This window comes from Nesoenas mayeri, assembly GCF_963082525.1.
Source record: "Nesoenas mayeri genome assembly, chromosome: 10".
Lineage (NCBI taxonomy): Eukaryota > Metazoa > Chordata > Aves > Columbiformes > Columbidae > Nesoenas > Nesoenas mayeri.
In genome coordinates this window covers 18,146,366-18,159,875 of record NC_137560.1, presented here as the reverse complement: position 1 = coordinate 18,159,875, position 13,510 = coordinate 18,146,366, and the positions used below count along the sequence as shown (strand labels likewise).

General features: G+C 41.6%; 1 protein-coding gene across 1 annotated transcript in view; it reads left to right on the top strand.

Annotated features, from left to right (window-relative positions):
- The window catches only part of PTPRG (protein tyrosine phosphatase receptor type G), a gene marked incomplete at its 3' end in the record, with an annotated part of 399,742 nt that extends 389,180 nt beyond the window's left edge, over positions 1–10,562 (top strand). Inside the window, exons 23-29 of the mRNA XM_080350803.1 lie at positions 1,073–1,166; positions 2,411–2,487; positions 2,915–3,043; positions 5,351–5,497; positions 6,302–6,444; positions 9,555–9,690; positions 10,416–10,562. Coding sequence (XP_080206929.1) covers positions 1,073–1,166; positions 2,411–2,487; positions 2,915–3,043; positions 5,351–5,497; positions 6,302–6,444; positions 9,555–9,690; positions 10,416–10,562 — 873 coding nt within the window. The remainder of the gene's footprint in view (positions 1–1,072; positions 1,167–2,410; positions 2,488–2,914; positions 3,044–5,350; positions 5,498–6,301; positions 6,445–9,554; positions 9,691–10,415) is intronic.
- Between the last annotated feature and the right edge of the window lie 2,948 nt (positions 10,563–13,510).

Genomic DNA, 13,510 nt, shown 5'->3' with positions numbered 1-13,510 from the left:
ATTAGCACAGCATCACGAAAAGTTCGGTGCTCCGTCAGTCTTAGCTACACTGCTGGAAATCAGTGCTAACACTCTTGAAATCAGAGGTGAGAAGAGGGACACGGACACTGGTCTGAGTGTGCTGCTGGTCTCCCTATTCCCAAGGGAACGTGGATGTTCCCCAGTCTGCGGTTAGCGTGTCGAGAAGCCGCCCTCCACATCATGGCTGTGATGCATATATATGGAGAAAAACTTGAAATGAGGTTCTTAGCACCACCTACTATTTCAGCACTGTAGATAAAGAATTAAGAACGTTTTAAGACCAGGAAACACAATATGCCTTTCTCGTTTCTAATAACTATGCTTGCTGCTTTTCCGTGCTATGTCATATCTGCTTTCACCCTGGCCGAAGTAAACCGTTTTGCTCAGATCTCCCATTTGAAACGTAAGGTTTTCTGACTGCATTTTATTTGAATGCATTTAAAAATATTCTCTGAGACTATGTATCATAAGAAGATTATACGTGACATCTATTTTCACAGCTAAACTCAGTTAATAACTACCCAAGGAACTGAAGCTGTTAAATTACACCAGGTGCCAGGCTATATGAAAATGAACAGGCGCTTCTCAGAATTCACTTGTAGAAATCTCAGTACTTCTCCATCAGTCAAGGCATTCCAGATGCTTAATTACTAAATTAAAGAAACAAGCGCTAGCGTGCTCACACACACACAAAATGCAGCAGGGGAAAAAGATTTCTTAGTTTAAAAAGTGTTGCACTTTATGACTGAACATATCTGCAAATCTTTGAAATATATTCTCAAGGATAACTAAACGTAGTGTTCTGTGAAAATATATTTTGATGGAACTGCATTTTCAGGATTTTTCGAAGCTGAGCTCTGCAGAGATCTTTTTATCCATTAAACATGTTGTACGAAAAGGATGATTTCCATTGGCATCTTGAGTATTTTAAACAAGTTTAACAATGCAGTTTATTCTTCTACTGATACACCTTCGCAGGAGTTGGCAAAGGTATCTCCTCTCTTCATTTAGAGTGCTGTGAGGACTGACTTACTACTTTATTCTCTTTCAGCTGGTTACACAGTGTAATGCAAAATATGTGGAATGCTTCAGTGCTCAGAAAGACTGCAACAAAGAGAAAAACAGGAACTCATCGGTCGTGCCGTGTAAGATCACATCTTCGGTTTGATTACTGCCTAGCGTAACTTTTTATACTGAATTTTCCCGACGTTATGCACGAAAAGGCATCGCCACTAGGAAGGAAAAATGTAATCTTTGTTCAGACCAAACTGTCTTGTCTTTCAGAATTACCCTGATGAAACTGAACAAAAGAAAATAGTTACAGTGTCAGCCAGATATACTGTCCAAGTGAAATGTTAATTTAAGGTGCTTAAGAATTTGAATAATTAGGCAGGGGAGAAATCTATGGAATACTGAGATAATTACTTTGATACTGCACCCAGCTCAGGTGAGATCTCCCAGGATGATTGGCACAAGTTGTTTGTAATTCAGCCACTGCACTCAATTTCTGCATGTGAGCCTCCCCCACATTTGAGGGTATTTAGTGCCTGAGGCCGCAGTTCCATAGTCACTAATATGGAATCTGTGTGTGGCTACCAAGTGGTGTGAATTTGCACCAGACCAAGTGTGGGCACAAGGTCATTCCCCTGCCATTACCCAGAGTATGGGACACACAGGACAGATGATAGCCAAGCTAGCACAAAGTGATAGTCATACAGATACGGTCCATCATGAAGTTTGTTACTGCAAAGGCAGGTCATCAGGATATATTACATCTTAAAAAACAATGTAAATGGGGCAGAAACAATCTATATAACTTTGACTATGTCACGTAGCTGCAGTGATTTTGGTTTGGTGCTTGGAGCCTGTCCGTTGGTTTGAAGATGTTGATGAACCCAGCCCTCAAACACAAAGTGTAGATCTGCTGAAGAACACACACACGCTTCTGGTGGTTCCCATTAGGGACGGGTTTTGTCTCTGGAGGTTCTCTCACCCTCCGGCTGGGAGGAGTGAGTGGTGGTAGGGAAAACAAAATGCATCAGCTGGGTTTGCGTGCTGCTGGAGACAAATGGAACACTACAGTCAAGAATTACCTGAAATCCCCTGTTATCACTGCATATACTGTTATTTGGTAATTCAGCCTGCTGTGAAAATCTTTACTATAGTAAAATTTGATTCCTGAAATTACTTTGTCCTTGTGGGAATATTGTGCAACATTCTGTTTTATATCCTGTGTTAGCAGGCAATGCTTTAACGCAGTTAAAGTGCTGGCCTGCTCCTGCGGGAGAAGGGAGCTGCACAGTGTTTGGTTTGTTAACGTCTGAGAAATTCTTACTTTCTGCATTGTGCCATGACCAGACTTTGATCCTTTTTTTTATTAATCTTACAGCTGAGCGTGCTAGAGTGGGCTTGGCACCGCTGCCTGGAATGAAGGGAACAGATTACATTAATGCCTCTTATATCATGGTGAGGAAGCCAACACCTAATTACAAAGTAAAATAAATTCTAAGGTGCTAAATACCAGATGCCTATAATTGTCTTAATTCTGTATGTAATGGCTGTGTATTAACAGATGAGATTTTAACACCTTCCCCATAATGTAAAGCTATTAACTGTGTTTTATTAAAGATTGCTGCCTAAAAAAATTAAATACAAGATGCATTTAGATGGAATGTGTATTTCCATGAGATACAGTCAAATAAATACTGGGATTTAGAGTAAATGAAAACAACAGGGACTCTGCAGAATGGAAATGAAGTTATAAAATTATAGTCTGTGTGAAAATATTGTGGAATAAAATGAAATAGGGTCATTATGTGTCCCCAAAGATTAAATTAATGCTTTAAAATGTTGAAGGCAGTAAGTAACTGTGTGGTTTGTTTTGCTGCAAAAGGGCTACTACAGGAGTAATGAGTTCATCATAACCCAACATCCACTGCCGCATACAACTAAAGACTTCTGGCGAATGATCTGGGATCACAATGCACAAATCATCGTCATGCTGCCGGACAACCAGAGCCTGGTGAGTTAAAGGTGTCCCTCCCTGCGCGGTACCACCATCACTTAGTCCAGCAAGGCATTGGCATAGGGTCACTGAGTTACATGCTGTGGCTGTTTTCTGGTTGAAAGCAAGCTAGTTTTTGAGCCACCTTCTCAAACTTTGGCATGAGCTTGTTACAAAAAGACAAGTTCCGCAATGTGGGGGCGTGTTTTTTGCTCTCCCCTTCTGCACTCACCCCTGGGAAAGGCATCCTCACCTGGATGGACCACAGTGCTCATAGGCAGCACAGCAGTGATGATGAGCTCTGCCAAGCTCCTGAGGGCTCCCTGGCTGGTGGGATGTGAGGCACTGAGGTTCCTGGGTGGACATAGGCCACAGGTAAGGACTTTAAAAGGTACAGAAATGAAGCAGGGACAGTAGGATAGTTGGATTTTTGCCCTGAGGGCTTGAGGCTCAGGCCATGCAGGACTACAGCTGTGCAAGTTTACAAATGCTATTTTTGATGAAAGTAAAAAGCAAACATGTATGTTAATTTAAGTGGAAATAATGAGGCAGAGAGAGAAGTAGACACAGGTGAAGTGGTAATCACTACTTCCAGATTTACTCGCACGCCTCAAGAGTGCACGTTGAAAGGGATTAAGAACTAAACGGTTCGTTTTTTCATGCACGCACCACTGAGGTGAATAGACAATTGTAGCTGAGAGTGGAAGAGAAACAACCTTCATTACAGCAGGAAAATAGCAGTCATGAGGGGCCAGTAAAGAGGCACCAGTCAATACGCTTCCTGCGTGCAGCACGATGAAAGGGATTGCAGGCACTGCAAGGCAAAGAGCGTTCAGAGAAATCCGATCGAATCAGAAAGCACTAATGAAATGAAAGCGTGTCAGGTGGAAATGAAGAGGCTGATCTTGTCTTTACAAGTACATGAAATTGCTCTGCAGAACAATAGTGATTAAAGGGTAAGGGAGAAACGCTGGACTCGGCTGCATCCCTCGCAAGGACACCTGGTCCCTTCTGTCACCTCCCCTGTTCCCAGGGCAGAGGTTGGCCAGGAGCATCCCTGCCTTGGCTCCATGTTTGGTGTGGGTTGAGTTGGCTGGCACGGGACTGAGATGCTGCCAAGGTGCTGAGTGTGTAATGCCCGAGGACAATACAATAATCCAACCTACCTGCTGCATGAGGACCTGTCCCATGGCAGGACAGGTCACTTCCCAGCATACAGTGACATTACACTGCTTGCTGGTGCCTCTGCTTTTTGAGGGCAGAATTATCAAGGGCTTAGGACCCTAAGTCCTATTTTCAGAATACACATTTAAGGCCCAAATCTCAACAGTATCCTGTGTATCGCATGCATCAAGGCTCCAGGCCTACAGAAATAAGCCGGGTTTTAGAGACACACTCATGGCTGCAGCGGGATGAAGTGGGTTTGTAGCAGGTTTGTAACTCATGTTTTCTCATGAGTAGGACATGGGTTGTTCAGAGGCTCAGGGTGCAGTGCTGTGCCTGCTGCCAGAGGAGCTTTGGTGCTTATGCTCCAGGGACAGCAGATCCCTGAAGCCAGGAGGAGAAACAGGCTTTGCGTGCATGTGGTGACAGAGCCTAATTTTCTTTCTCTGCAGGAAATCAGGAATTCACAGTTATTCTTTAAAGAATGGCTTTGACAGAATGTTATCTACATTCTGTCAGGCTACTTCAGCACTGAGCTTCTTCCACCATTGACAGTCTCACCGAGATTTTATAGTGTCCCTTCAGTAGAGGAGTTTTGCTGGAGAACTTGCATTAAGTTAAGCCAGTGGGTTTTTTCAATGCTAAGAACATTTGGGTTTCTTCCTTCCTCCTCACTCCTCCCATCACTCCTAAAAATTCAAGCCCTATGGAAGTATCCATCAATCTTCCACCTCGAACTGATCCACTGACCTTGACTTTTGGATTAGACCACAATAAACACAAATTAAAAATAATAAGCAATTAATTTTAAAGGTCAATGAGTTTTTTCTAAATAGATATCTGACTTTCATGCAAAAGTGTGTAGGCAGGAGATAATAAAGCCTGGTATACGATACAAAGGTTAAGTATGAGTGAGCTAGGATAACCATTTCCCTATGAAACCAATTAAAAAGCAGACGTTACCTGTTTGGACACACAAAGGAAGGATCTGGCAGGCTTACTGCCCACTGTAATAGTAAATTTGGTTTAGACAGAAACGGCTTTTAAAGGTCAGCTCCAGATCATCTCTATTTATCAAACCAATTTTTTGATCCACTGGATTTTTCAGTCACACACAAGGTATCCAAAAGGCTGCAGTAGTGTGTTGTTTCATTCCTCCAGGCAGAAGATGAGTTTGTGTACTGGCCAAGTCGTGAGGAATCCATGAACTGTGAGGCCTTTACTGTGACCCTTATCAGCAAAGACAGACTGTGCCTCTCTAACGAAGAGCAAATTATCATCCATGACTTTATCCTCGAAGCTACCCAGGTAAAATAAACTTCCAAGTGTGGGTCTTGGCTTTTCACCAAAATGTTACTCATGTCATTTAAATAGGGAAGAAGAAGAGTTCACAAACAGTTTTGAAAAGGATTTGCTTGTAAATGCATGTGCATGCATGTTGCTCACATGGGAAAGGTGTTCTTGTTGGTTCCTTCTGCCTCTCAAGTCTTCTACTACCAGGTAGATTCCTCTAGCTAGTGAGACCATAGTGTTGTGTGTCTTATTTGAAAGTGAAGGCATTGTTTTTGATTTTGAAATCACACAAGTAAATTGAATTATTCTTTGTAAAGTACAGCAAAGTTTATTGACCTATTTCTGTTTCTAAAGTTCAGCATTTATAGTTTAAGTGTTTGGGGCTCTTAATTAAGGGATTTTATGTAAACACATTTCTTTTGAGCTATGAGCCTGCCTCTGATTTGCTATCCAGATTGCAGCTGGATGTTTCTGCAAAACATTAATTTGCAAACCCCTTTTGAATTTGAATTCCTGGGTTGCTCTTCTCTTGTTTGACTTTTGAGCTTTAAGGGCTCTGAGAGAGATTTATGTGCATATAAGCCCGTAACTCAAACACAAAATGTTTTATCAATGAAACATGCTGTTAAAGTTGCACTATTTTAGGGTGTTTCAGTGTTACAAAGATGCTAGAGCTGCATGTCTGTTATCTTTCTATACAAACTGTTTGGAAGAAGAATGTACCTGTTCAATTTGTAGTGAGGCTCTTCCCTCTTCCTACCTGGAGTGGATAAATGTGGAACTGAAGTCACTAATACCCAGGCTGGTTTTTCATTGCAGGATGACTACGTTCTGGAAGTCCGCCACTTTCAGTGTCCTAAATGGCCAAACCCAGATGCTCCCATAAGCAGTACCTTTGAACTTATCAATGTAATCAAGGAAGAGGCCTTAACAAGGGATGGCCCCACCATAGTTCATGATGAGTATGTCATCTCTTTTCTCCCGTTTATGTGCAGGTTGTACAAGGAGTTACTCAGCTACAGGACACTTGTTAGGACTGATGTCCATTCTTGCATGGAGCAGATGGGGTTTAGTGGTCTATGGAGCAGAATCAGAAGATTTAAACTTCCATGGATGAGTTTTCAGTTGGCATCTGAGGCCAAATACCTTTTGTTTAGTGTAGGTTTTACAATGGTCATAATCTTAGGTGGACTCAGAAAGCGAGGCTGTGTTAGCTTTGTAAGCATTTTGGGTTCTTCTGCACCTGGAAGTATCCCAAACAAATCCTACAACCTGTTTCAGAACCCAGCAGAGCCCAGGTTTAGATCAGGCTCTAAGCAGCCCAATATGGGCTTATGGAAACCAGTTTCGAAACAGCCTGAGCTCATGTCTAACAGCTCAGGTTTAATGTGCTGTGTAAGACAGAACAAGCTCAGCTCAGCTGTGTCTCAGGATGAGCAGCAGAAGTATCTTGTGACAAAGGGCCTGGATTTTCTGAGAGCAGATTTATTTTTCCCCTTTCTGCTTCCCCAAAAACACTCCAAGGGGCCCATATGGTGCCCAGGGGAAGGGAGGGAGCCCGCTAACATGGCCGGCATGCTCCAGCACTTGTCTCTTTTGTAGTGCAGTGGTGGGCATTGTGTTGCCAGCTATGCTTGAATGCTCAGTTATAAAGGGTGCTGCTAAATATTGCATTGCATATTATTACTTTGCACACATTATGGAGCTGCAAAATACTATTATAGTGAAGCTGGTGCCTGGGTCCAACAGGATCTCTTTGAGGGACAGTTTCCTGGCAGGCAGAGCGCTTCCTGGAGTCATTCTGCCCTTAAATTCCCAAGGAAGCCCAATTTCAGACACTGAGCTGCCCTTAGAGCAAACACCAAGACAGCATAAACAACTGCTACACCTGCAACCCCCCGCACTCCAGTCCATTAGACCTCGTGTCATTAGTACACTATAGAATTAGTGGGAAAGTCCTGGCAATCTTCACCTTCCCTGCAAAAGCTTTATTAGCGTACTCTGGTATTTCAGTGGTCAGATCAGCCTTTGTGCTGCTGTGTGATCATACGCTGGGATCTGCCATTGCTGAAGGAGCTTTTCCTTCACATCGGTGTTTTGCTGCTGCAACAGATTTTTCCCAACTGGCTCCTACACGTGGTGCCTTGGGCTGCAGCAGGTAGTTTTTCTCCCACCGCCTCCTGCCCTGCTAATGCACAGTGTAAGCTCTGTTGCCTTTTGCCAGCGCTGATTAATTCCAGGCGAGTTTTAATATTCATGCTTTGGGTAGTCTGGAGTGAGGTTTTGCTACTCTTGCAGTATTTAAGATTATGTTTTACAAAATTAGAACTATTATTGATTTGGGCATTTCATGCTAGGCTGAAAAAAAAAATAATCAAAATCACATTCCTAACAGTGCTGAGTCATTCTTTCTGTAAATTGCTTTTTTGGTTTATTTGTCATATTCAATGATTTTATTCTTATGCCTAATACATAATGTGGATTCTGCTTTTCATTGGAGCCTAAGCAAATGTAGCTGAAAATGAAAATTTCCCTTTACTACATGCAACAACTACATCACATAATCCACTAATAATTACAACTGAAGATTAATTCCAAATATATGGATTTGCAGATACTAAATGCATGTGGTATTTAGGAAGTACATGGTGGGATGAACTTGATACCAACACTTCAAAGATGTTCAGAAGTTCCAACTCAAGACAGTTGTCAAGATTTTTTAAATATAACTGCCCATATATAGGCAACTAGATAAAGATTTGCTGCATATTTTTTTGCGAGAAAAGCCTTCAGATTGTTGGGAGCTGGACATTATCAGCCCAAGTAAAAATGAGGCCGTTAGGCCCTCAGAGACATTTAATTGTGTTCCATCAGGCACACGCACTGGCCGCTTTGTCCTCTCTCCCTGTAGATAATCAGCCACAACCGTCTATATGGTTCAGCTGCTTCTTCTAGAGACTCTTCATATTTAGCAGATCTATTGTCATCTGATTTCTGTTTCCCATTTCTAGGCAAATTGAGTTTGCAAAAATCATACAAAATTAAGTCAGCATATGTCTCGATTTCCAGAGGAATGCTGTAAAAAATCCTGGTGGTAATCTTATGATACCAGATGGCATTGCAGCACTTGCTGATTATTGAAGTTTTCATGTACAGCTCTCCAAATGGTTTACAGAGCAAGTCAGCACCAATGTCCTCTTTTACAGGTGGGGACATTTAGACACAGAATTTCTCAAGTCACAAAGCAAAAGCCATAGCACGGACAGGACAGAATTTCAATCTCCTGAGTACGGGGTGAGCAGAGGACAGTTGATGCTCCTCAGAAGTGGTTACAAGCCCCTATTGCTCAGGATCCTTTATCCCATGCCCCACAACTGCACACACGATCCAAGTACACCCACAGATTCAGCAGCAGGAAGATTTCTACCTGACCAGTATCTCAAGGACGCATTGATTTGTGCTCCTGATGAATAACCGTTGCACAGGTTCTTATTAAATGACAGCACAGCTCAACTCTTCAGAATCTGTAATGTCTCTTGGGTGCCCAGCTCAGGGATGTTGCCTTTTGCCGATGAATCAGACCTAAGGAAGGCTTTGAGATGTGCCCCATTTACTTGTGAGCACCTCATATCCGTGTTAGTTTTATATAATTGTCAGATGTGGAGGAAGAGGCAAAGTCTCATTTCTCTCTAATCGTTTATGTTTTGCTTGAGCTCCCACTAATGAATTTAAAATACGCTCAGCTATATTGCAGATGCTTTCAGCACATGTGGCATGTGAGAACTGATCTCTGTGTTACAGTCTCCAGGCTGGATATTTTTAAATGGCTCACGTTCTTCTGCTGTTACAGTTCTTTGTATTGGATACTGCAGATATCCTGACATGACTGGTGTACCATCAAATTTCTTCTATAAATTAAAATAACTGAAAATTAGCAAGTATAAAACAAGCATTTAAGAGATACAAAGATGAACTACAGTAATCAAATAAGACTATATCAACATTTTCATGGCTCTGTGTCAGCATGCAGGTTTATTTCTGAGTAACTTATCATTTTGGTGTGGTTTTTCAGGTATGGAGCTGTGTCAGCGGGAACGCTATGTGCCCTTACCACCCTGTCCCAGCAGCTGGAGAACGAAAATGCTGTCGATGTTTTCCAGGTGGCAAAGATGATAAATCTTATGCGTCCTGGAGTATTTACAGACATTGTAAGTCTTTAAATGGATAGTTTACAAGGTTTTCATCTGAGACCAAAAGCATGAACTGAAACACACATTCTGTATGTTATCAAGCCCTACTAGTCTGCTACCAAGCTGAACCTGCATTTGAGCTTTTTTTGTATAGCTGTCATTTTTTATGAACCTCAAACCTGCAGTGTAAGTCTCTGATTTGCAGTTCAGCTTATTTCTCATACAGTCACAAGGGCACTGCACAGGCAGCCCTAGTAGACAAGGACCTTTTCGTCATCCCCCTGCCAGCCCTGTAAATTCAGATACACTATTTAAACCTGGCACATTGTGATCTGAAAGGCTGCGAAGGGCAGGTGGAGCTGCAGGGAGATAAGCTTGTCCATGGCTGTGCTGGTACGAGGGGACAACTTGGGGCCGAGCTGTGGGCTCAGGTGTTGTCCTGTCCTCCTGTAGTCTTTAATAATATATCAGGAATAAAATTATCTACCCCAAAGTGGAATTTTGGATTGACAAGGTTAAACTAGGCTAAGAGAGATAATTGCCCTCATTTTCTTTGCTATATGTATTCTTCTAGTCATGAATATCCTTCACCTTTCCCGGAAATGCCATATTTAAGTACCATTGGCTTATGTACTGAAAGGATTGTCTCTGTTCGTGGCATGGAGTTGGACTAGATGACCTTTAAAGGTCCCTTCCAACCCAAACTATTCGATGATCGAAATAACTTGTCTTTTCTTTTGCAGGAACAGTACCAGTTTCTTTATAAGGCAATGCTAAGCTTGGTCAGCACTAAGGAAAATGGAAATGGTCCCATGACACTGGACAAAAATGGTGCTGTGATGGCCAGTGACGAATCTGATCCCGCAGAAAGCATGGAGTCTCTTGTCTAATTGGAAACCTGAAAAGGCACTTAATTTGTAGAACTTCTGAACACTGAGTGAACTTTTTTGAGGCCTTTTTGCCAGACTCTAGGTTATACAATAACCCAATTACTTTTTTACACTGATAAAAGTTTTGATATTTATTTTTTGCCATTTTATGTCTTAATGGTATCCTACTGAGCATTTGCACCTCTGTTTATTTCACACAGTGAAACGCAATTTTATCTAGTTTGCACTATATGATCAGTGTTACTGCCTATAATATTCAAATACAAGACAAGCCCTGATGTGACATTCCATGACAACAAACATACGCTTTTTCTGTTTTGTTTAAATGCAGTGAAGTTTTGCTAACTACAGTGACCCTCGAATCTTAAATCTTGAATGCTAGGCCAGATGGATTCTTTCTACGACAGATACTGTACCCCTTCATACCATATTTATTATTTTAATGATCACGTCACAGTTTAGGTAATGGTATTCTGCATTCCAGTGGAGTGGATGAGCAGCGTTCATCCTTTCTTGACAACATGTGGCAGGTGATTATTAGGTGAAGGTGTAATAGCCTTGTGGAGCTGAAACAATTATTTCTGTATTGTTTCAAATTGCTCTTTCGTACACTTAGAAGGCTAAGACTTGCTTCACACGGAATATATAAATTACATACAATCTGATTATAAATTAGATGCAATCCATATGTGGGATGCAGCGATAGGTTTTGAATTTACAGTTTCAAAGTTTCCCCATGTATTCAGAAAAATGTTGATTTTAGTTTTTAACCAGCCCTATGATGCGAAAGTATTTTGGTTTTACTCTCATCAGAGCCAATACAGTGAGAAACCTACAACAACCCCAAATCAGACCTGTTTTCAGATATATTGAAGGTAGCAATATTTTACATTACTAAGCTATTCAATATTTTAAACGCATTAATTTCCTTACTATTTCTTGAATATGACCTCACACCTAATGGTATGTTACATGATGACAGGCGTTTCTTAATTTCATAATTGTTAGATGCCATTTTTATACAGGTGTGTAATTTTCATACTTTAGTGCTAAAACATAAAGTACTGATCCATATTTACTGGTGAAGCAAACTAATAAAAAAACTACCTATAAAGTTACATTCTCCCTCTTTTTTTTGCCAAATTAATTCTTTAGCGCAAACCTAGCTTATCGTGTTTTCTTTGCCATACCAACAAAATTGTTTCCCCCAGATTATATAAATAACTGAATTATTGTTTGGAGCGTTTAAGTATCCGTCCTCACTGGCTCCGTTTTCCTTTGTGTTTGGTCGCAATTCAACAAGGTCCATCCCTGTTTAACAAAAGAATTAAGCACATCCGTAATTCTCCTGAAAATTAAAGCTAATTGTGTCCTTCATAGCTCGGCTAAGTAGGGAGGGGTTATTGAATCTGCCTTGAAAAGGAAATATGTCGTTTCAGCCATCCTGGTGTTCGGTATACAGTTAAAGGCACTATCCCTTATATATGGCATTGGTTTCTTTACTTCTAAATTTCAACTGCACAAAACATGCATTGTAGTTTTTCAGGACTTGTCAAAATGTTACAGCATGGGGTTTTTTTCCATTTAAATGTAAACCTGTTAATTTCTGCCAGTCCAGTCTTGCTGAAATACAGACGTTTGGTGAGGCAAACCCAGCTTCTTTTGTTGGAGGGAGGGCAGGGAGGAAACTTGGCTAAGAGGAAGGTTCTGTGCATTTTCACACGCAAGGAAGCTGAAAGTGAACTGCTTAAAATTATCTTGAGAGTAGGTATTTCGGTTCAGAACCCCCTGAGGTAACAAGCAAATACGGCCTCGCTGAGAGCAGAGGAGCTATGCAAACTGGTATGCGCTAACATCTGGCCTTTTATTTTTAATAAGGGGAAGATTTCCTACTATGGATACGCTTGATTAAAAACACCAAAGTATTTAAGAATTCATCAGCAACCTTTTACATAGTTAACTTTTACTTCTCAGTTTGTTGACTCCCTCTATACAAGCAACTGAAATAACTGCTAATGCTGAACAGTATAATACATCTGTGGGTTCAGTAAGCAAATCCAATGTCCAGCAACAGCTACTCCAAATAAAAAATGCACAAAATATTTCAAAATAATGCTTTATAGTATGCACCTGCTTTGCACTGGGACAACCCAGCACCCAGATGGAGTCAGTTTATCTCTGGTAGGAGTTAGGACTGGCTCTCCAGTCGCTACAACCCAGTAATGAGAATTGTTTAAGTCAAGTTTCAAGTGCTGCTGCCTGCAAGGGCTGGAAGGTTTTGCTGCATGGCTGGGGAGCCCCCGCTCGCACCCCAGTAGCCATCCTGGCCCTGGTAATTCCAACTGGTAGCACAAAGGGGCTCTGACGAGTTGGATCAGTTCAATCTGAAGTCTGTAAGTTCCTGGGGAGGTGTAGGGAGAAGTTAAGAATTCAAAGCCTGACAAGAGCAAAGTGACACAAAGATTACTGCAGGCATTGAGAGGGCTGGATTTGTTCAGTACTTGCAGGTGATTACTTTTCATTTGACTGGCATGATGGAAGATAACTGTGGTTCGTGACACACTGCCTGAATATCCTTGGTTTAATCCCTTCTCACGAGTTTTTTAAATCAATGAAAAATAAAGCTGTGGCGGGTTGAACTTGGGTGGATGCTTTGGAAATCCATGCATTTGCATTGGGATTTTCCTACACCTGGAATACTTGCATGGGGTTTAATCCATGGGGAAATAATTGACGCTGCTGTTCTATGAGTTCTCCATGGATGTGTTCTTCAGGAGGCTCAAGCTGTGTGTCAGGTGCTGTGCTGCCAGGCAGGGAGCCAGTGGATGGTAGCGATGCACTAGGCTTGAAGTGGATGAAGCTGGGAATTGCTTGGAAAGGCCAGGATTAAGACCGTGGAAGAGCCCGATCTATCCTGCTATAAGCAGCTGTGGTTCTGCTCTCTTTCA